At 39.3% G+C, this 22,366-nt stretch overlaps 1 protein-coding gene across 7 annotated transcripts in view; it reads left to right on the forward strand.

Moving 5' to 3' along the window:
* Positions 1-22,137, forward strand: part of CNKSR2 (connector enhancer of kinase suppressor of Ras 2) — a 375,664-nt gene extending 353,527 nt beyond the window's left edge. For 2 of the 7 annotated variants that reach the window (XM_074968061.1, XM_074968082.1), the window contains 2 exons: positions 16,576-16,772; positions 19,528-22,135. In XM_074968061.1, the coding sequence (XP_074824162.1) occupies positions 16,576-16,772; positions 19,528-19,743 (413 nt within the window). In that variant the 3' untranslated portion in view covers positions 19,744-22,135. Of the gene's footprint in view, positions 1-2,148; positions 3,237-16,575; positions 16,773-19,527 lie in introns of those variants that run through there. The other 5 variants (XM_074968111.1, XM_074968119.1, XM_074968071.1 and 2 more) reach the window with 4 other exon arrangements.
* Positions 22,138-22,366: the final 229 nt, after the last annotated feature.

The raw sequence follows: 22,366 nt of genomic DNA on the forward strand, positions 1-22,366 counted from the left end.
ATTTAATGATGGTATTACCACAATTCTTGTAAAAACATTACTGAATAGCCTCTTCATAGGAATTTCTTGCTAAAAGTTCTTTGAGGAATTTGTCACCTTCTAATTGAAAACGTAATTGAATTCTAGCTCCATAAAAATGTCTTCTGCCAGTGCCACCAACCAGAGAAGGCCATGGTGCACTCTGCCAGTCAAAAAGGGGGACACAGTCAACATGGAAGGCCCTCCTATAAAAGCATGTCGGATTTCCCAGCCATCTTACTTAGGGTACATAAAAGAACTGATTTTAGATATCCAGTAGTTAATGCAGCCTTGTTGTAATGTAAGTGAATCCTGCTGTATTTCGCAAAGTCCAAAGAGTCAACTTATTTCCGGTAAAATGTCAGGAGAATGAAGGAGAATTCTCCTTTGATACCCCAGCTGACATCCTGAACCCAGTTATGTGAGATTTCAGAGATGATGGTGCAATACAGAAACAGCAGACTCCTCAGACTCTTATGGAAGTCTGAGGAGTTTCCATTTTCTGTCCCACTCACTCCCCACTCAAGCAACCTTCCCCCTCAAAAAAAAAAAAAACAAACAAACAAGATCAGCCTGTTGTGTGCAGAAGTAAAGTGGATTCTGGTTTAATATACCTGATCAAAATGGATTGTTAGTCATGCAAGTTTTGAAATCTTTTTTTTACTACTTGCAGTTGCAGCAGGATAAGTGTTCCTTATTTTAGACAATAGATTATGTAAGAACTCCTATAGACTTCAATACTCAGGTTATTGTTATATGAGCTGTTCTCCTCCCCCTCCTCCGCTTTGGCATACAGAATAGCTTGCACAATTGCTAGTTGTGAAATAGTACTATCAAAGAATTTAAAGATAGAATGCAGCTCCATTAGAGCCCCATAGCATTTCAGTTTTATACCTATTGGGAGACACTTTTTTCCTTTGAGAAGACTGGGGATGAACTAAATGGGCCTATCATTCTTTCCGTCCAGGATTTGTGTTAATATCTCTCTTCCATTGTTGGAGTAGTAGCTCTTTTCTGTTAATTCAACCCTGGTGATCTGCTGTACGCTGAAGTGTAAAAGCAGAACTTCCTGATCTTGTCTCCTCTTCCCATCCTAGGTGTTCTCTTTTGGGGAAAAAAATTCTCCCTGAAAAGGGATGGGTGAACCTCACCAATTAAATTACATTTTGGCTATATTAGTAAAGCTAGATTATATTCACAAACCTTTTTATTCTGTGTAGTTTAAATCCAGGGGCCCTTTCCCAGAGTGATTAAATTTAAAAAGCAAAACTTGTTTGTATATGTATATATGTGTGTATATGTATGTGTGTATAAAAATACATACAGCATATAGTAAAATAGACATATCTATTTATGCCAGCCTGGCTTTTGAAGCAGCTGTTTTAACCCTATTTATATAATTTTACTATATGCTAGTATTTTCCCCTCTAAGAGCACAGACCCAATAAGTTTCAGGAGTGTGATGATGTTTGAACCCCACACTAACATCAATTGTTCAAAAGTTAGGTAAAATGAAATGGCCTGTCCCTATTTCTGATCTTCCACTCATAACTTCACAATACTGGGTCTCCAGTTGGGAGAGTGAAATGAGCCAGATCTCATGTCACCACTTCTGCTCTTTCATAATTAGCTGTTGGTAGGACATGTTTGTGTATGCCCTGTACATTCAAGAGGGTTGAGGTAGATCCCCCTCTCCTCCACCCTCACTCCCATGACCTCTCCCAGTGCTTGCCAAATGGGCTAATCCAGGTTAAAACAGACTACACTGAGGAAGTAGATATACATTAGATTATTTGATCTTCTTTTAATTGGTCTTCATTCCGTTTTTTTAAAGTGTCTATGCAAATTGAAAATGCAAAACTGCACACTCCTACATAGCTTGTGTGCACCAGAAACTGAAATTTCTGAAGGATCATAGTATAAAACCAAAACAGTGCCATGTCCTTGTGCTCACACGTGCATGCAGACAAGAAAAGCACTGTAGTGCTAAAACCTTATGAAAATCTTGCCATATTTGCTATTTTCTCTTGTATCAAGATTGCATGATATTTCTAATATACTAATATGATATGGAAATAATGGCACGTCACAGTTCTTTCATCATATTGTATCACTGCTTTATCATATTAGGCTAATACACTGCGAGAGTTGATAGAACCTCTCCATGCCAAATCGGATCCACTTCTCTTGGCACTGAACTGATTGGACTCAGATTGATAAACTAATGATTAGAGAATTTAGATCGGAGAGAATTGGCACGACGAAGACTCAACTTCAGCCTCTTGCAAGCAACCTAATGGCCTCCATTCAGAAAGTTTAATTCTTCTTGAATAACTTTGATGTTTATAAAAGAACAGACATTTTAAAGCATAGACAACCAAATGTCTGGATATGGGGACTCCAGGAAAGTGTTAAAGGGGCAGACCTATTACCAGTCTTTTGAAGAATGCATCCTTTCCACAATGGGACTAGGCACAAAATCATATCCTGTCTACGTGGAGCGCAGTTGCAGAAAATACTGCCCCCTGCATAGGAGAACAGAAGGGGAAGAGGGTCATGGCAGGGGAAGGGCTCTGATGACACACAGTTGTGTTCTGCAGACTTCAAGGAATTAAAGAGGGATCAGCTATGGTAACTATAAAATCCTGTTGTTTTTATTGACTTCAGTGACTTCATTCAGGCAAAGCAGAGAAAGCTAATATAATTTAAGTGTACTTCACTTAAGTGAAGGAGTTAACTTGCTGTATCATACTAAATTAAGTGTATTCTTCCAAGTCAAGGTGTGTACAGACTATTTGGAGACTTAATATATGTTTAATGATTTATACTGAATTATCAGAGGGCACACTGAAACTGATTTGGATGACGGTGATGGAGAAGATACCTCATGCTGGGATTTATTAGACTCCGCAGATACAATCTACAAATCCTCTTTATCTTCTAGGACTTACATGTGAGTGATGCTGCCTCACAGAACAGGCATCAAGTATTCTCTGTATAGAACTCACACTCCATGGGGTTGTTTTGGGGCCAGTATTTGTCTGGATGTCACTCAAAGTAGATTCCAATATTGTTATTTATCATTATGTTCTGGCTCCCCTGTGAGTTAATGTTTGCCTCTATCTCTGTGATTAGAATGTGGATTTTCCTTTATATATTTGGCTACGGGTGTATTGTAATAATGTCAATGCTAATTACTTGATATTTCATATTATCTTATGGAGAGATACTTTTAAAAATGTATTTTGAAATGTTTTCTTTCTGTTGGCTCAATGTATGGTATTGCGTTCTGTTAATACCAATAAAATTATATATATATATATATATATAGTTATATATATATAGTTATATATAAATATTTCCGTTTTATATATAAGTAGACTATGCTTTTTTCCTCACAAGTAAGAATTGTGCAGTGGATAAAATTGCATCTCTCTGCTTTACAGCAGTAACAAAGCTATAATAGTTTTAATATTAATTTTATAAAATAAAAATCCAGTATACTATGACATATATGCTAGTTGGATATTCATCAGTATGCATATTGTGTTTCAATTTAACATTAATGGGCCTCTCACAAGTCAATCTATATATTTAACAACATGATTTTGACATTTTTAATTGTTAGCAATCAAGAAATTGAACATGCCTATTATAGCAAAGTATGCCCAGTGTTACTTGTTGTTTACAAAATTGTACATTGATACAGTTTTTTGCCTGTTGACCAAACAGATAAACCCACCATGCTTTTATTACTCGCGTATCCTTAGGAATTGATTTTTAAATATAATTTACTGCTCTTTCCAACACTTGACAAAGGCAGAATTCATCTCTTTATATAATGTTGCCTTTGAAATACTTGCTTCTGCCAGTGTCGATAAATCAGTGCTAAGTGCATAAAGATTCTGCAACCTGAAAGATTTATTGTTAAAACCTTGATGGAATGCCCTGCAACCTGAACCAGTCCTTTGCATCCTGTCATTAAACTCCAGAATCAGTTAGAAATTAAATGTTTTGGAAATGAATTAGAGTACCAGAAGCCAAGATAAGAATCTAAAATGTCCTTTGGCTGCCATTTTGGGTTCCACTGATGGCTCATTTACTCTTTTTTGCCAAAGGCCAGAAGGAGCTAATATATCTGCCGCACTGTGCATTATAACTCAAGCTTCATTTTTTCCTATCACAGATTGTATTGAATGAGCATTACCATTTTTGAGAGGGATTCCGAAGGGCTGCAATTAGCAGCCCATGACATAAATTGCATACACATTTGTCAAATATTTTTTCTGTATGCCTTAAAATAAAGTTTGGAAAATGGCAGTTAACGTTTCTTTTATGAAGACAGTTGATTTATTCATTAGGTTAGGGTTTTTAAAGGTATTATTTTCTGCTTAATAAAAAAAATCTATATTACTCATTGGCAAATTACCCAGATTTGCCTCTGCATACCCTTTGTCCATAAACTCTGTTACTCCCTTTTCCTGTGGGAATGCACACACGTATTCTTCCTAATGGATATGGGACAGATGTCTCTTCCATCATGATTATGGTACCAATTGTGGGAGAAAGTTTTTTTAATAAAGTGCACACGTTCCATGTTCAAAAGTTTATTCAGCATCTGGACATTTAATTGCATAAGAAATCTGTGGTAAAGAGTATATTGCTGTTAAATTTTTGTTGTCGTTATTTTAGGTTTTGTTACCAAAGGTGCTATATAGGGGCCCAGTCCTAGGTGGTGCTTAGACGAGAACAGACTACAGTGGTGTTGAGGGCATTCAGCAGCTGACAAGCTTTACATCTTGCAATGTCATGTCTTAAATAAATAAAATGTAAATTAAGCTACAGATTCATTAGTCTGAGGTCTAATTAATGCATTTATCAAGAAATTTGCAAGAACATTGGCATATATGACATGTTCTAAATAAAACCTATGAGTAAAATTTTCAAAAGCGCTTAAGTCCAATTTTCATAAGTGCCTAAGACACTTTTGAAAATGGAATTGAGGCTCCTAAGTGACTTAGACACTTATGAAAATTGGACTTAAACGCTTTTGGAAATTTCACCCTGTGTGTTGTAGTATCCAGCAAAGTAAAGCATACCAATATGACATTTACTATCCTGTGGAGTAGTGTGCCTGTTCTCTGTGAACAGGTGATGTACTAGGAATATGTACTCTATTCAAACTTAGTTAGGTACCAATCCTATAAACCTTGACAGATATTGCTGTTGTACAAGAGTGAGTTTTGCTCAAATTGGACTGATGAGTAATGTAGCTATGTCCAACTGTCCCTACCATTTGTCATTTAACCTTTTGCAACATCGTGTGCCCTTACAGTTTAGGTTTATGAAAATAATGTTTTGCTGAAGAAATACTTGCTTCCAGATGGTTGCTGCTGGACTAATCCATGGGGAAATCATTATCCATTTAAAAATCACAGTGCCCCCATCTATACAGTGACACAAACTGTCTCTCCAGTTGCACTGTCCCCTGAATACTTCAACTGTCTTTCCGGGTGGCATGGTTTTACTTTGTCCCTGAACTGAGGAGAATGAGAGGAAGCTTGCAGGGAAAATGGTAATGGTGAATGCAATGTTTATTTCACTTTAACGGTTTGCATCAAAATTAAACACTAATTTCCGCATGTAGCATAGAAAAGAAATAGGAAATTGACAAGAGAGCCTCTTTCATTATGTAAAATTTTCCCAGTGAGGCACTAAAAAATAAAAAGCAGCAAATAAAAATTAAATTGACATTTCCATATGGAAGATAATGTAAGTAAAGCACTTAAACCAAATATTAAAGGTTATATTTATAAATATTTGTCATTGCCAACAAATTCTGCTTCTAATCATCAGTTTCCTGTTACTGTTAGGAATTATTTTATTTTTATTTGAATTTTATTTTTTCTATGCACTTTTTGCACTCACTAGTACAGTCATACTTAAGTGAAGTTCTGGAACATCCTTCTAATGGGAGCAGTGGGGGCAAAACACTTAACTGGCTTCAAGACTGAGCTTGATAACTTTATGGAGGGGATGGTATGAGGAGACTGCCTACAGTGGCATGTGGTCCATCTGTGACTGCTAGTAGCAAATTTCACCAGTGGCCAGTGATGAGACACTAGATGGGGAGGGCTCCGAGTTATTACAGAGAATTCTTTTCCAGGAGTGTGGCTGGAGGGTCTTTCCAACATGCTCGGGGTCTAACTGATCGGCGGGTCAGATTGGCAGAAACCCTGTGGGGTGTTTGCTTTCCTCTGCAGCGTGGGACATGAGTCACTTGTTGGTTTAAACTGGAGCAAATGTTGGATTCTCTGGAATTTGAAGTCTTTAAATCATGATTTGAGGACTTCACTAACTCAGTCAGAGGCTATGGATCTATTACAGGGGTGGTGTGGGTTTGGTTCCGTGGCTTGCAATGTGCAGGAGGTCAGATTAGGTGATCATAAAGGTCACTTCTGGCATTAATGCCTGAGCTGATGGATCATGAGCACTGGAAGTTAATTAGCCTGAGAATGTATGCCCTTCAGAGCAGGGATCATATTGGTATGTGCTTGTACTGTGCCTATCACAATGGGGCTGAGGCCTGTAAGGTGCAACTTCAATATGCTTAATATACCTCAGACCCTACACAGACTAGGAGTCTGGTTCTCCCCTTATTTACATCAGTTTTATAGCTCCTTTTATTTCAAGGAACCAATTTCACCAACAAAAAGAGGAGAATCGGGCCCTAGGTCTCAGATGATGAGTGTAAATCAGTATACAGGAGTGTACACAGCTCTGCTGTGCAGACTTCCTCGACAATTTCCTCTGTGTCTTGAAGGTTACATAACAGGCATAAATAGGACATGGATATAAATCTCCCCGATACACTTCCTCTGTACAGGAAGCAGTGGTGTAGCCTGTTACCTTAATACTCCTGTCCTCTGATTCTCCAGCTGCTAACACTTACTCTGGAAATGTGTATGTCAGCTCGTTTTTAAGGGCATCCCTCCCCTAATTCAGGGAGAGTTCTAGAAAACTCTTTTCTATCCCCCACTCCCTTCCCCGTACACAGGCCTCTCTGAAGCACTCCATCACCTCTGTGTTGCTGACTGACTTAGTGGGAGCTCTAATGTTAAAACATTGTATAATACACAGGTTAAGAAAAAAGTGTCGGTACATCTGGGTCCAGTGCTTATATTGTCCAAAAATACAAGTTTTGTTTTAAAAGTCATAAGATACATAGAGTACGTAATCAGCAATGACCCAAATTTAGGTGAATATATTTAACAATGCAGTTTAGATATTAGCATCCTACTACTTTGAAAGAAGAACAAAAAGGAAGGGGATTGCAAGAAACAGAGAGGGCAGGAGAGGTAGAAGGCAAAAAGGGAGGGAAGACGCAAAGGAAAGTGATCCGCAGAATTTCAAAAGAAGCCCAGAGATTAACATAGCTTGCATTTACCTTTGAAAAAGGGTTCATTTTAAGAAACAAAATAACATTCAGACCTTTATTTTACTGTAAGTACAGAGAAGGAGGTGATAAGTGATATAAGTTTCCTTTTGCACTTTAATAGAGGAATCTGTCCTAAATCATGCTGACCAGCTGATTAGCCTTTGGTTTCCATGCAGACCAGAACTGCATCACATTTTATCTCCTGCCTACTCTGTGCTGTACTTAAACACTGTGCCAATTGTTCTTTTCTCAGTAATCACCCGTGGGAACTACACTGCTCTCCTACTATGAGCTGATTTTCCATCTAACTATGGCTTCCTTTATAAACGTGGCTCAGAGAGGTGACTTCATGTGCAGATGAAAAATTTTACCTTCTGCTGGTTTGAGTGGTTCTCTTCTTTTGGTTTAGGGTATGACTACACTGCATCAAAACACCTGCGGCTGACTTAGCTTTCCGGTGCTATGAAATTGTAGTGTAGACATTCAGGATCAGGCTGGAACCTAAGCTCTGGGCCCTCCCCCTTGGCTTCTGCCCAAGCCTGAACATCTACATTGCAATTTGAAAGCCCCGCAGCCTGAGCCCTGCGAGCCTGAGTCAGCTGACATTGGCCAGCCACAGGTGTTTTATTGCAGTATAGACATGCCCTTAGGCTAAATCAAGAGAGAGAGAGAAAGAGAAAATATTCAGTTTTGTCCACCAGTCTTCTATCTAAATAGATGTAGAAACTATTTAAATTCCCATTTCTTTGAATTATAAACTTCGATTTTTCCCCCTTTGTGTAATGTAGACTTATCTTAGGATCCCTGTCACATGAACATTAACCCTTAGACCACTGAAGAATTTATGGTACTCTGGTATTTTGCACTGAGAATTTTGCATCTGAAGAATAGGTTACTTCTCTTCAGTGGCTCTTCCCATCCATCCAACCCAGCCAAAGCCCATTTTCTCTCTCCTTAGGCCTTCTTGCTCTCCCTTCTCTAAACATAATGAGATCCCTCCCATTTCCCTACCTTTTTCCCTCAGCCCTTCTTTTGTTGAGCACCAGAAGATGCTCCCAAGCAGAATGCCACCTCACCCTGCTCACCTGCCTCCATGTTCTTTTTCCGCTTGCCTTATTCATACTGGTCCTGCCCTACTCCAAGCCTGACATTCTGACGCTTCTGCTGGCTGACCGACTGAGTAAAGGTTTGGGAATTTTGAATAAGGGGACCAGGTCATGTGTTAGGCCTTGTCTTCATTAGAAGTTCACATGTTTGCTTACTATGTATTAGCTAAGTCCAGGCACCTAGTGTTTATCTCAACCTGCTAACACGTGACAGCTACAAAGTGCTTTGTCTGCACTAGGATTTTACTTCATGTTAGTTACCATGTGTTAGCTAACACGTGGTCAGCAAACACCTTTTAGTGTGGACGTGCCCTCAGTGTCAAGAAGGCAAACAAGGAAGGAGGGGAGATTTTTGCATGGGGGAGGAGGGAGGGTCAGGACTTCCTTTATCTCATACTCCCAACCTGTCCACTTACCTGTGGCCAGAAACCAACCCTTGTCCCTGGCATGGCACTCACTAGCAGCCACGAAAAGGTCTTAAAACTTTTCATGAAGTTAGTTTCCAGGTGCTAAAGATGAACTGCCAAGGCTTTGCTGTAAAGTTCAAAGCAAATCATGTGAGATTTCTGGGGGGAAGGTAGCTGTTTAATAATGTAATTAATGCCTTTTTTTAATAAAATTACCTCCCCATGATCCTGGGAAAGCTCAGCTGAGCTGGTTTCTCAGCCAGAGAGTGTGACCTCATTAAAAGGAATGAAAATAGGAGTTTAGATTTCAGTAAAGCACAGGGATTTCAGTTTGATCATTTTCACCTTGCTCACTCTCTGACATAGAAACCAGTAAGGCTATAGCTCAACTTTCTCAGGGTTTTCAGAAGGTGGTAATTTTGTTCAAGTGCATCTTTAATTAACTACAGGTGAGTAGTGGCTAAGCGTGTGAGGCGCTGAATAGCTGGATGAAGCATGTAACCAAGTAGTAAAGTTAGCAAAGCAAAACATTTAATTATTTGAAGAAGAAAACAACATAGTGAGCCTGGAGGATAGAAGACAGGTGGAGGAGAATTGAGAAAAGGGATGCAGCCACAAAAAGGAAATGGGAAGAGGCAACTGCCTTGATGACCTCACCAAACTGCAGAAGCTCTCTTTCCCCAAAATACTGAAGATATGCTCAGATGGCTGGCAACCCAAAAGGAAAGAGGAAACTTAAAGATGGGGAGAGGAATCTTAGTGACATTGGGAAGAACAGCAGAAATATGATGAGCAGGTCTTAAAAGCCTGCAAGCCTCAAAAGGAGGACTGTAGGTCCTTGAAACACCTGCACACTCGGTCTGGTGGGTGACAAAGTTGAGGGCTGATGGTGTTGTGTTACCTTTTCACAGATGATGTGTGTGCTAATAGCGTTGGATGTAATCTGTAGTTCTTCTGGTACCTTTCTTAACTGCAAAAGCTTCACAGGTCTGTAGTGGCATGAACCCTTTAGTGGAAGAGGACTAATGGAAGGGGTAAGAAGACACCTCTGCTGATATAATAATAATAATAATATGGAAAGCTTCTGAAGAAGATAACAAACCTTTAGAGACTAAGATTAGAAGGGTGATGAGAAATCTATGCTCAGGGCTCTGTGTTTTCTGTGATTCTGTCTATAACATCTATCCCCTGCCACAGAATCATGCTCTAACCCATAGGATTGAATATGAAACCTTCTGAATTCACTGATTCAGTGTTGTCTTCCTGAGCCTGCAAACAGACAGTAATTCTTCTCAGTGGTCTGGACTGCTCCTGTTCAACTCAATGAAGAGTTATGTCTGAAACCTAATACCACTATGTATATATCAGCAATGGTAACTAGTTCACTCTGACCATTTTAATAGCAATATCCAGCTAATGTTCTACCTATTGATCTTGGATATACTGGGGAAAATAATGTAAAGAGGAATATGGTTATTGACAAGGATTTCTGGGTCAGGAAACTAGTTAACTCTCACCAACCCACAAAACTCAGATCACTCACAAATGGGATTGCACTGCCAAAATCCCAAAGTGCATCTGCATGTCTTTAACTCAAATCATTTCTCATCCCTTAATGTGGTACCAAAAGCCGCAACTTTCTCCTCATTAGCTGCAAAAAACCTCCATCTTCCCTTCCTGATAAAGTGTTTATGGCATCTTTGTAAATTCAGAGGCAGTGTAAAATACATGTCAGAAACCTTCCAAAATTGAAAGATGAACATCAAAATAATGCAATGGCTTCTGTGCTGCGTGTATTATTCAGTTTCACATTTAATTAAATAAAAAATGTCTGATGTTGAATATACTTGAATCTCCAGCAGAAATTTCATTGTCACAGACTTTGGTGCCACTGTGGTATAGCAATTGGAGACCTCGCTATAGAATTTAGGCCTAGTGTGCCGCAAAGTACATGGGGGGCTGTTCTATACCCAAGAGAAAAAGCTGCTCAAGAAATGGATGCGGCCAGGAATAACAATCCGTGTTCCAAATTAGAGACTCTTACCTGCAGCAATGTATGGAAATCCTAAAACCATTTTTTTCAGAGGAGCCAGGTGGCTAAAGAAACACTGTCTGGGACTCAGGAGCCAACTCAGAATAATGAATAACAACCTAATGTTTGTGATGCCATTCTAAAATTAGTCTGTGAATCCCTCTAGGCCTACAGCCCTCCTCCAGAATCTGTTCTGTATCTGAATCAGGTATCCCTTGAAGCCTGATTCTTCCTTAAAGAAACTGTAATGCTAGTGCGATGTATCAGACAGCTACAGCCCCACCTGAGGCCTTCCATTGGCAAATGGATGTATTACTAACCCAGTCACTTAACCATGACCTAGCTTAGATCAAACCATGAGCTAGTTTAGACACTCTTCATTTAATCTCAAATCATGATGCTTTTAGGATACCATGTCCTTTAGGGTATATCTACACTGCAATTAAAAATCTGTAGCTGGCCCATGTCAGCTGACTCAGGCTCACAGGACTCGGGCCAAAGGGCTGTTTAATTGTGGTATAGACCTTTGGGCTGGAGCCCAGGCTCTAGGACTCTGAGGGGTTAGGAGGGTCCCAGAGCTTGGGCGGCAGCCTGACACCAAATGTCTACACCACAATTAAACAGCCCCACAGCCAGAGCCCTGTGTGCCAGAATCAGCTGGCATGGCCATCCGCAGGTGTCTCACTGCAGTTTAGAAATACTCTGTGTTTCAATCTGTGAGATCAGGAGCGTCTAATCATAGGAACCAATTCCAAGAGTAAACTCCCAGCGCCCACCACAGTTCCAGAGAACCACACCTGCCATGGAGACAAAAAAGAAATAGAAGGGAAAGGACACAGCTGAGTGGGGAAGAGGACAATCTTCCACTCATACCCAAATTCACATCGTGCAAGAGGTTAGTACGGAGTTACAGCAAACAAACAACAAACATCTACAACAGCATGACAACTGCTACCACATGGATGTTACCATGATGGTGGTTGCCCTCAGGAAAGGAAGTGAAGGAGAATAGGGAGTTCTGCCTATCCTCCCTCAGGAACTTTTCTTTTAGGAACCCACAGAGGGATAAATGGCTTCAATCCTCTAACATATGTGTTGGTACTTGGACCTCCATGTTAATATTTAACTGTCCATGAACTGTCACTCTTGTCCCTCATCCTTTGCCCGTTTGTCATGGAATAACAGGGAAAGAGAATCCATTCCTTCACAGCTTGTATTTTTTAAAGTCTTTGGAAACTTTAGCATGATTTAGGTATTTAAAAAAGCAAATATTTGTAATTCATCTTTAAAGCTCCGGATGTTAGCCAGTTAGCTAAAGGTTTCACCAGCATTTACATATTTGGGGTGAAGCTTTAAAATGAAGTTATTAAGTTAATAGTCTCACTCCCCCACATGAGCTGATTGAGGGGCAGCTCCAGTCACTAAGAGCAGTGCGGTCGTCTTTATCATTTCCCAGGGTGCAGGAGCATTCCACTGGAACAAGGTGATGTTGTAGCCTCTGCAAAGGTATCTGACATCACTAACAAAGGGGCCTAAATGCAGAGCGAATCCTAAATGCTCAGAGCCACCTCACTGGCTCTCTTTTCCTCACTGCTCAATCCTTCACACCAAAGCCCCGGCCCTACTCCCAAATGCAGATGACTAAGTGATATCAGTGCCTGGATGAAGATAACCTCAAGCAAGATGGAGGTGAGGTATGTGGATAGAGGGGAAATATTTCAAAGAATTGGCTAACACCATAGCACTATCTTTTGAGTACATATGTCTGCCAGTTGTCAGGATGGGGTGCAAACGGGGGCCTTCTGGACTCTTCATTGCTGCCAATATCAGAATAGTGTCTGCTACCAAATATACCATTTTCCATCCAGCCAAGATGTTCCCCCCATCTTAAATCATTGATCTGGTTACCGCAAATGGAAATTCTCTTGCCCAAGTTTCCCCTCAGGCCCTTTCACAGATTCATTGATGGCTTCTAGGTTCAATTACTGCATAATTCTTTATCTTAGCATGAATGTGACAGCCCTGAAGAGCTTCAGTTGATGTTGATAGTGGCAGATGGACTACTTAGTAATACAGGCTGATGAAAATACTTCACCTGTGCTTTTTGGAACTGCAGAGTTACAGATGAATTTAAGGTTTCAGAGTAGCAGCCGTGTTAGTCTGTATCCGCAAAAAGAACAGGAGTACTGGTGGCACCTTAGAGAGTAACAAATTTATTTGAGCATAAGCTTTCGTGGGCTACAGCCCACTTTATCAGATGCATAGAATGGAAGATGTAGTAAGAAGATACATATATACATACAGAGAACATGAAAAGCTGGAAGTAGCCATATCAACAGTAAAAGGCTAATTAATTAAGATGAGCTATTATCAGCAGGAGAAAAAAACTTTTGTAGTGATAATCAAGATGGCCCATTTAGACAGTTGACAAGAAGGTGTGAGGATACTTAACATGGGGAAATAGATTCAATATGTGTAATGACCCAGCCATTCCCAGTCTCTATTCAAACCCAAACTGGACAGTCTCTACGCAAAAGAATAAATGGACACAAATCTGACATCAGGAATCATAACATTCAAAAACCGGTAGGAGAACACTTCAACCTCTCTGGCCACTCAGTAACAGACTTAAAGGTGGCAATTTTGCAACAGAAAAGCTTCAAAAACAGACTCCAACGAGAAAGTGCTGAGCCTGAATTAATATGCAAACTAGATACCATTAACTTGGGTTTGAATAGAGACTGGGAGTGGCTGGGTCATTACACATATTGAATCTATTTCCCCATGTTAAGTATCCTCACACCTTGTCAACTGTCTAAATGGGCCATCTTGATTATCACTACAAAAGTTTTTTTCTCCTGCTGATAATAGCTCATCTTAATGAATTAGCCTCTTACAGTTGGTATGGCTACTTTCACCTTTTCATGGTATCTGTATGTGTGTATACAGATATATATATATATATATATATATATATATATATATATATATCTTCTTACTATATGTTCCATTCCATGCTTCCAGTGAAGTGGGCTGTAGCCCACTAAAGCTTATATTCAAATAAATTTGTTAGTCTCTAAGGTGCCACAAGTACTCCTGTTCTTTTTTTAGATGAATTTAAGGTACTGCTCTTCTTATTCAAAACCCTAAATGGGTTAAGCCTAAACTGTTTCAAGGACTGCCTCTTAATTGCTCACTGGGAAAGTTGGGATTTTCAGTAACTTGTGAAATGCATGATAGAGTTGAGAGATTTCTTAGTGGCTGGGCCCAGAACACCGTGCCACAAGAGATTAACATGCCATTGAATCTGGACAGCTTCAGGCTAAATTATAAAAACTCATCTCTTCAGCATAGTTTTCCCATAACTACTACTAACCACCCATGAGGAGAAAGCATGGTCCTATGAAACAAAAATTGTTGCTGGAGGAAAGAGATGGAGAAAGATGCACTTTTTATATAACAAGGGATAAAAGGAAGGGAGAAACAGACAAAATAATTTGCTGTCAGATTTAGCTAGCTTTATCCAGATTTCTTTGTAAATCACTCAGATACCATTAAGATAGCACCTTAAATCGATAGAATTACACATTGGAAGATGCAAACAGACATGAATACATGGACCGTACTAATGTTCCTATTCATTGTAATGTCTCATGGAAATTCTAAAATTGCAGCCTAGCGACATTTCTAAAAAAGCAGAAAAAATCAAGAACACAAAGGATTTGAGCCAGTGTATTAGTATTCACTTATTTAGTCTTTTCCTTTTATTTTAACAATAACAGTCTTTATAACAGAAAAGAAAAAAAAGACGATGGCATCTTGTCATTTTGATTTGTCTTTAAATGTTGCCTACACACACATGTGATTAAATCAGTGACTGTCTCCCAGCAGCATATTATATAGTAAGAGGATCTAGGGAAAGAACACGCAACAACCCAAAGGCTCTTTTCAAAGCCACAACCTCTCTCTCAGTTGAAGAGCTGTAATCCTTCCTCACCTATAGGACGTTTAAAACAAAATGTGTGCTTTACAAATTACTATTAGATTACAGAAATATACAGAAGAGTCAAAGGACTGCATATCTCTGAGGATTTCTGCTGATATTAATGATTGTAAAGTGCTTAGAGCATGTAAGGCGTTATATAAATGTAAGTATTATTCTGGGAGACAGAGTTTTTTTTCTCTCTAGCTTCCCTGTTTGAAACTGACCCAGGTGAGTAGTTACTAGACTGTCTGATGTTTGTTTGGCCTCTGTGAAATGAGTAGTTGGTCTCAGTCCAGTTTGTGGTTGGCATGTATCTGCCCCCCAGAAAGCTGAGGTCACCATTTGCACCAGTTAGCATCCTTGTCAGCAGTGTTAGTAGAAAAGCTAATGTCTGAGTATACATGGAGGCTGAAGCCCCAGTTCATCAGGGTACTTAAGCATGTGAATGCTCACCTTTAAGGCACTTAACTTGTGTGCTTAAAGTCAGGCATGTGCTTAAGTCTGAATGGCCATCTCACTTCGACAAGTGGTTCTTTCAGAAGCAGGGTGAGGAGATTGGCAGGTTAGGTTGGGGTAGGAAAACATGCACTACTGACGGGGAAGAAATGAGGTCTCCTCTCTCTCTCTCTCTCTCTCTCTCTAATGCCGTCTTAGCATTTAGTGCTTTCACAGGCCATATTTGTTTTAAACAATATGTGCAGGAGAATCAGTGAGGCAAAATGAATAGCTCATCCTTTCTCCCGCCCGTCTGTGTCTGGTCTGCTTAGACTACAAGTGCAGGCACGGGCTGTCTCTTACTCTTTGCACAATTCCTAACCCAACAGGGCCCCAATTTAAGCGGAACCTCTAGGGATTACTGTCGCACAAAGGATAGTACAGGTGACCTCATAAATTACTTTTGTCACATGTGCATGAATAGGGACAAAAGAGAGAGAAAATGTTATGTCAGTTGAAGAAGCAAAACAGAAACAGCCCCCCACACACACACACACACAATCGTAGGGGAAATGCCGCCTCCTGAACTGAAGCACATCTTTACTTTGTTTTTGAGAACCCTTTTTGTATTCCCCTAAAGGGGGGGAAAAACCCCAAGACAATGTTAAGCCTTCTTCCCCTGATTATTTTTCAGTCGGATCTCTCACCTGAAGTTCCTTCTCTTTTCGTAGGCGGCTCCTATTGCTTCCATTTCTTGCAATAGCTTATGAATTAACTATGATGGTTATTTGTAATTACGTGTCTATTATGACAGTAAACTTATACCCTGTAATCTTTTTTTCTGCTTTGTAGAAAGCTTTGTATTGTCAAAAGTTTTGCTTTTGTTTCACTTGAAAAGTACCGTATCTAGAAGTGATTTACTTAAGCAATAATTAGAGAGAAAAATAGCTTTAGGCAATGTTTGACTTGCAATACTTTTGAGGGGGGGGCAGATTTTGGCAGATGTGGAATACTCTCCCTATATGTGAAATGATCCTTTTCTGGATTTGTTAAAAATACTGCTTTTAGGGAGGCTTTTATGGGTTTTTAATAACCATGTTAATTATACACTGTTCCTTTCTCTTGGTTTTTTTTTTTTTCCTGGTTTTTTAAAGCTGAAACTGTAGAAGAAAAGCCAGAAGACTCCTTGCAAGATTGGTACAGAGCCTTGGAGCAGGCCAGTCTGTCGCCTTTAGGAGAATACCGGATTTCCACCAAGCTGGAGTACAAGAAGTTTTTTATAAAAAGATGTAGCGATCCAGTAGTCAATGAAAAACTGCACCAACTGCGAATTCTGAAAAGCACTTTAAAGGTGAGATAGTAGAAGGTGGGGGAAATCCCACTAAAGAGTTGGATCTTATTATATTGTATTCAAAGATTAACTATACTCAGCTGGAAGGCAGTCTGAATCTTGTGTGTGAAAAGAACAAAAGAGAGACATGGGAAAATACTGTTCTCAAAGCTGAGGAAAAGTGTCCGGGGGGGAGAAATCTGTTTTATTTCTCAATAGATAAAATCTCTGTGAGCTCCTCCCCTACCGAGTTAAACATGATTTGATCTGAAATTTTCAGAAGAGGTATTAATCCCCCTTTTCCCCCAAAACATTTTCATTTACCAAGATAAACGTGCTATATCATTACCTGAGAGTAAGCTTAATTAAAGTCAATCGTGGAAAGTGGCAGTTTTATTTAAAATGTTGCTGCTCTGTGATTACTAAGCTTGTCTAGAAAAGAACTGAACATTTGTTTTCTGCCTGAAGATTGTACAAAGATTTATGAAATAAATGGCAGTAATGATACATACAAATATTGTAATAATGGCCCTATATTTAAAACAGAGCATTTGTATTTTGAAATTTTAACCACCTTGTCTACTCCCTTAATCATCAGAAAGTTATCACAGTGCATGCTATTCCAGATTACATCAGGGATGTTCCTTTAAAGCACAGTAAGCAATAGATACTCTTATGCTGGATCTTCCTTGAGGCCCAGTTATCTATATTAAATTTAACTTACTACATTTTAAGCCGCTAGATACTAAATACATTGGCCTTTGGTAGCAGCTTTCGTCTCAGAGTGCTTTACTAACATTAATGAATTAAGTCTTCCAACCCCCCTGAGAGGCACTTAAACAGTATTATCTCCATTCTATATGACCCGGATCCTGCCAAGACTTACACAGAGGATTTACTTTACTCACAGTGAGTGTCATCCCATTTAAGGCAATAGCACTACTCGGGGTATGTAAGGTTAAACGTATATGGAACACTTTGCAGAATCGGAACATAGAGGGAGAAAGTAAGGCTTTTAAGTGGCTTTCCCAAAGTCTCACATAGGAAGTCTGGGAAAGAGCCAGAAACAGAACCAAGGTTTTTGTACTTAATCACAAGGCTGTACTTCCTGTCCTGTGCCTTAATCACAAGGCCGTCCTTCCTCCTGGAAGGTGCAGCTCCCGGAGCAGTAGTAAGGAGGTACAGAGTACCCATGAGTGATTAGTACAGCACCAGGGAAGCACAGTGCGGTACTGCAAGCACAGGTCTGGAAAGCAGGAGTTCCTGTGTTCTAATCTCAGCTTTGACGTTAACCTTTGGCTCAGTTTCCTATCTCAAAAATGAATATGCGACTACTCTGGGGAACATCAAAAAGCTATTGTTTGCCACGCACTCTCAACATGAAGATCACTTTATACATGTTAATAACATTTTAAATGTACTACTTCTTGGTACCACGACTCTTCCAAGCGTATCAGGTGAAAGACAGAGCAGGCTGATTTTTTAACTGCACCCATCACCCTCACCAAAATGGATGAAAGGTTTGGCATATGTATACAGTTATCATGGAACAGATAAGTTAGCAGTGGGGACCATGAAGCTTCCTGTAGGAATAAACAGTAAAGGAGAAGTTGTTGATGAACAGATCACTACTACAGGAAAGGCCTCATGCTTAAACCTGGGTGCTAATTGTATTATTAAGGCTTGAGTCTGTTGCATCCAGCTGCCCTTGATTGCAGTAGAGTGGAGTGACTGCAAGGGAGCCTGAAGCCGGCTCTGATCTACACCTGCTGGGTATGGCCCCTCAAGAGACCTTCACCAGCCAGGGATTGTTGAGAGCATAGCACAGAGCAGCCACACACCTTCTCCACCCGTGTGCACCCCAGACAGCAGGGGAATAGGGTACAAGTGGGCTCTTCTGGCTCTGAACTTGAGGAGGAGATCCAGCCAGGTTCTGGCCCCTATGAGTATGTCTACACTGCAGCTGGGAGGTGTGATTCCCAGAGCCAGTAGACAGACTCATGCTAGCTCAGCTCCAACTAGCATGCTAAAAATAGCAGTGTGGATGTTGTGGTTTGGTCTAGCCGCTCAAGTCCAAGCCTGCCTGAACCCCTGGGTCTAAGCTCAGGCAGCTAGCCTGAGCCACCACCAGTGGTGCAAGGTCTACATTGATATCTTTAGCAGGCTCGCTCATCTCAAGCTGTCGTAAATCTGTCTACCCATGCTGCGAATCAGTGTAGACATATCCTTTACAGTGGGAAGGGCCAGAGCATTGGGTCTACTAGATGTATTTATGATCTTTAATGAAGAGCAGTTATCTAATTAAAACGTCCTTGCTTAATTTTTCACATGTAGTGCTCAGATGCCAAGGTGAGGAGCACAGCTGAAAAGCCTCCCTGAACTGATTGATGTCAGGCCATCTGTTTGCATCCTACACACTAACAGTATTTCTTATGAAATCAAGAAAAGTCAACAGATGGCACTTCACAGTGTGAAACATTTTCTTAGAAACTAAAGCAGCTAATAGTAAATAGCCAGGGTTTTGTTTTTATATAACAGATCAAGGGGTAATAAGAAGGGAAGCCCTGCAGCCCAAGTGATGTCCAACACCCTGACCCATGCATGACATCATTTTTAAGTAGACTTCAAGAGGCTTAAAATCAATGGCACACTATGCCCCCCTCTTTCTAATGCCTTTGTGTCTTACATGTGCTTGCCCTTTTGTTAAGTTGCTCATCATTTATATGAGATACTCTTGCTAGTAATTTATCGCTGTCTGTTCTTTTTTCTTTTGCAGGCCAGAGAAGGAGAGGTAGCCATTATAGATAAGGTTCTCAATAATCCAGATTTGACATCTAAAGACTTTCAAGAATGGAAACAAATGTACCTTGATCTCTTCTTGGATATTTGTCAAAACAGTACCCCAAGGGACCCTGTAAATGGCTCTTCTGAAGTAGATGCACTTATAGCCTCTTTAGCACACACCCATTCATACATTGAAACGCATGTATAAGTGTCGTCTTTTTTGTCAATTTGCTACATTCCAATCCTTTACTCAGTGCATAAAGTAGTTTTTCTATCAATATTTGGGAGGTCTGGTAAATTATATTTTAATGTTACTCGGCTGTGTGAAGTAAACCTTACGTGGTCCATGATCCCATTGTCTTTAATGGGAATTTGTATATTTTTATGCTACCAATACTCAGCTTGTGTTTAGTTTGTGCAAAACAAATTAACATGGTTTTTAATAAATAAAAATATATTTAAAAAATACATTTTGGAAGATGGTGAGCTTCTAAATGAAAGCTCTAGAGGATCAAGGTTTTGTGACTGAAGGTCAGTTGACCTCTTTAAAAATGTAATTTTATACTATATAATTCCAGTGTTGCATTACATTTTTGGAGTTCAGGTATTATTTTGATTGTGTGGAAAATAAAACATTTTTTTATATTTAATGAAAAACTCTAGGAATTTTCTTAAGTGACAGACAAAAAGGTAATGCAGTGATTATCGCTGAGTTTTGATGAAAACAGACAAGCATTCGATAAATAAATAAGGACAAACAAAAAAAAATCACTGACACAAGTTCAGTTATCAAAAGTTCAGGTATTAACTATCCCATGCTTTTTAAAAGCTGGTTTGTAAGAGAGCTATAGTACAGGTTTTTCATCAGTGCAAATTAGTGTTTTTGTTTTTGTATTTTTAATTAAGACCAAATTGTATGTTATCCCCCCTTAATTTTATTGTTGGTTCTTAATAGTATGATTGCTTTTGCACTGATGGTATCAGGTTCATGTGTAGCTTTTTGCAATGACAGCAATCAGACTTCGACCATGCTTGTTAAGGATGTTTAACTCGTCCAAAAAAAGTAGCTAAAGAAAAGGATTCCGACATAACACTTTCCATCTGAAACACTTTGTCAACCCCAGGTGGCAGAGAGGGAGTAAATAGGATTTTTCGACTAGTCTCCTACTTGTTTCCCAACCTGTTAAATTTAACATTTTGTATGCAGGGAAAAATGTGATATTAACAAGGTCAAGAATATAATCTGAAAAACTAGAGACAACTAAAAAGCCTCTGTTTTGCTTTTGAAGAGGAAAGGATGTCTCCAGCTTGTGTTGAGTTCACAAACCAATTAAAATGTTTTAAACTTACATAAGATTTCAGCTACATGTGAAACAACCCGGGGAACAGGAGCGAAACATTTACTTAGACTTTATGCACATGCCCTGAAATGGGCATGGAGGGGGAAAATCCTGAATCATGCATTTATCCTTTACCAGCTTAGTGTTTATGAAAAGTGAACAGAGCATGACAAAATATTTGTGCTGCTTTTTAATGTTTTGCTGCAGAAGTTAAGAGTCATGACACGGTTTGATAATACTCATGGCAAATGGAAAAGCACCTGTTAGTAGTCCTTACCATGAGTTGTTCACTGAACCAGCTTTAGACTGTTGCCTGTACAGCTCAGTGAATGTACTTAAACTTTAAGAGCTCAGATGTTTACTGGTAATTATCTTTGCTGTTGGGATGAAGGCAGGAAAGGAGGAGTGTCTCTCTGTTTATTTGTTCTGAAGTTTTTTTAATGCATTTTGGATTGCAAATGTTTTGCAGATTTTGCACAATTGTACAGAGGCGTGGCCTTTCTGCAGCCCATTTGAAATAATTCTAATTCAAGTCAACATGGCTGACGAATCATGTATTAATGTTTGTATGGAATTCTGGATCCAGTGTAATATTTGTACCATTTAGAAGAATCTGTTTGTATGAACTGGACATTTATTTACTGCATGGGTACTGACTTGTATATTAAATTTGTGAGGTTTTGTATATTTCTCATAACAAAAAATGCTTGACCTGAAATGAATTGTACTATTGTTCCAAGCATTTACACTCTTGTTATTGTTTTACTGGACCAAAAGTAAATATATTCATATAAAAATTCTTCATATCTGATGGATGTGTATGCACATCACGTAGCTGATTCTTTGTTGAAACGAAGGCAGTTTAGACAATGTAGATCTGTTGCTATGCAACAGCTATTCTGCCTGCACTTTACTTTAGAAAAGTCAGCTTGATTGCTGTAAAAGGTGAAAATTAAACATTACCATTTAAGATAGTCTAGCATGAAAGAGAGGAGAACATTTGTCCCATTCATTGTGCTGCCTTCTCTTAATAGAATACTAAATGCTCTTGGACAGATATATTTCTACTGTATTAACTTTCAGGCTAGAAAGGGAACATTGCAAAATGAACTAAAATAAATTTAGCTTTTAAATTAATATTTATTAAATTTGTTTTGAGTAAATTAAATCTTTAATCAGACTCTGGAATCTAGTCACATAACTGCATTTTACAGTGCCTTAAAATGTCCTCCCAATCCATTCCCTATTACTCTGTCAGCATTGCCAATGCGAAGTGAGGCAATTGCTTTCTCTGGTATAGCCAGGCATTTAATATGGAATTTCAAAGAGTCAAGTTAACTTTCTTTCCTTCTTAGTCCTTAATAAAAGTCAAGCTTTTATTACTTCGTTTCCCTCTCATGTATTGGTTCAACAGTTAAAAAGAATTTCACCATCATCTTGATCATCTAGCAGGACACAGTATGCAGGATGTACTCACTTAAGTAGCTGGAT

This window comes from Natator depressus, chromosome 1 (genome assembly GCF_965152275.1).
Source record: "Natator depressus isolate rNatDep1 chromosome 1, rNatDep2.hap1, whole genome shotgun sequence".
Lineage (NCBI taxonomy): Eukaryota > Metazoa > Chordata > Testudines > Cheloniidae > Natator > Natator depressus.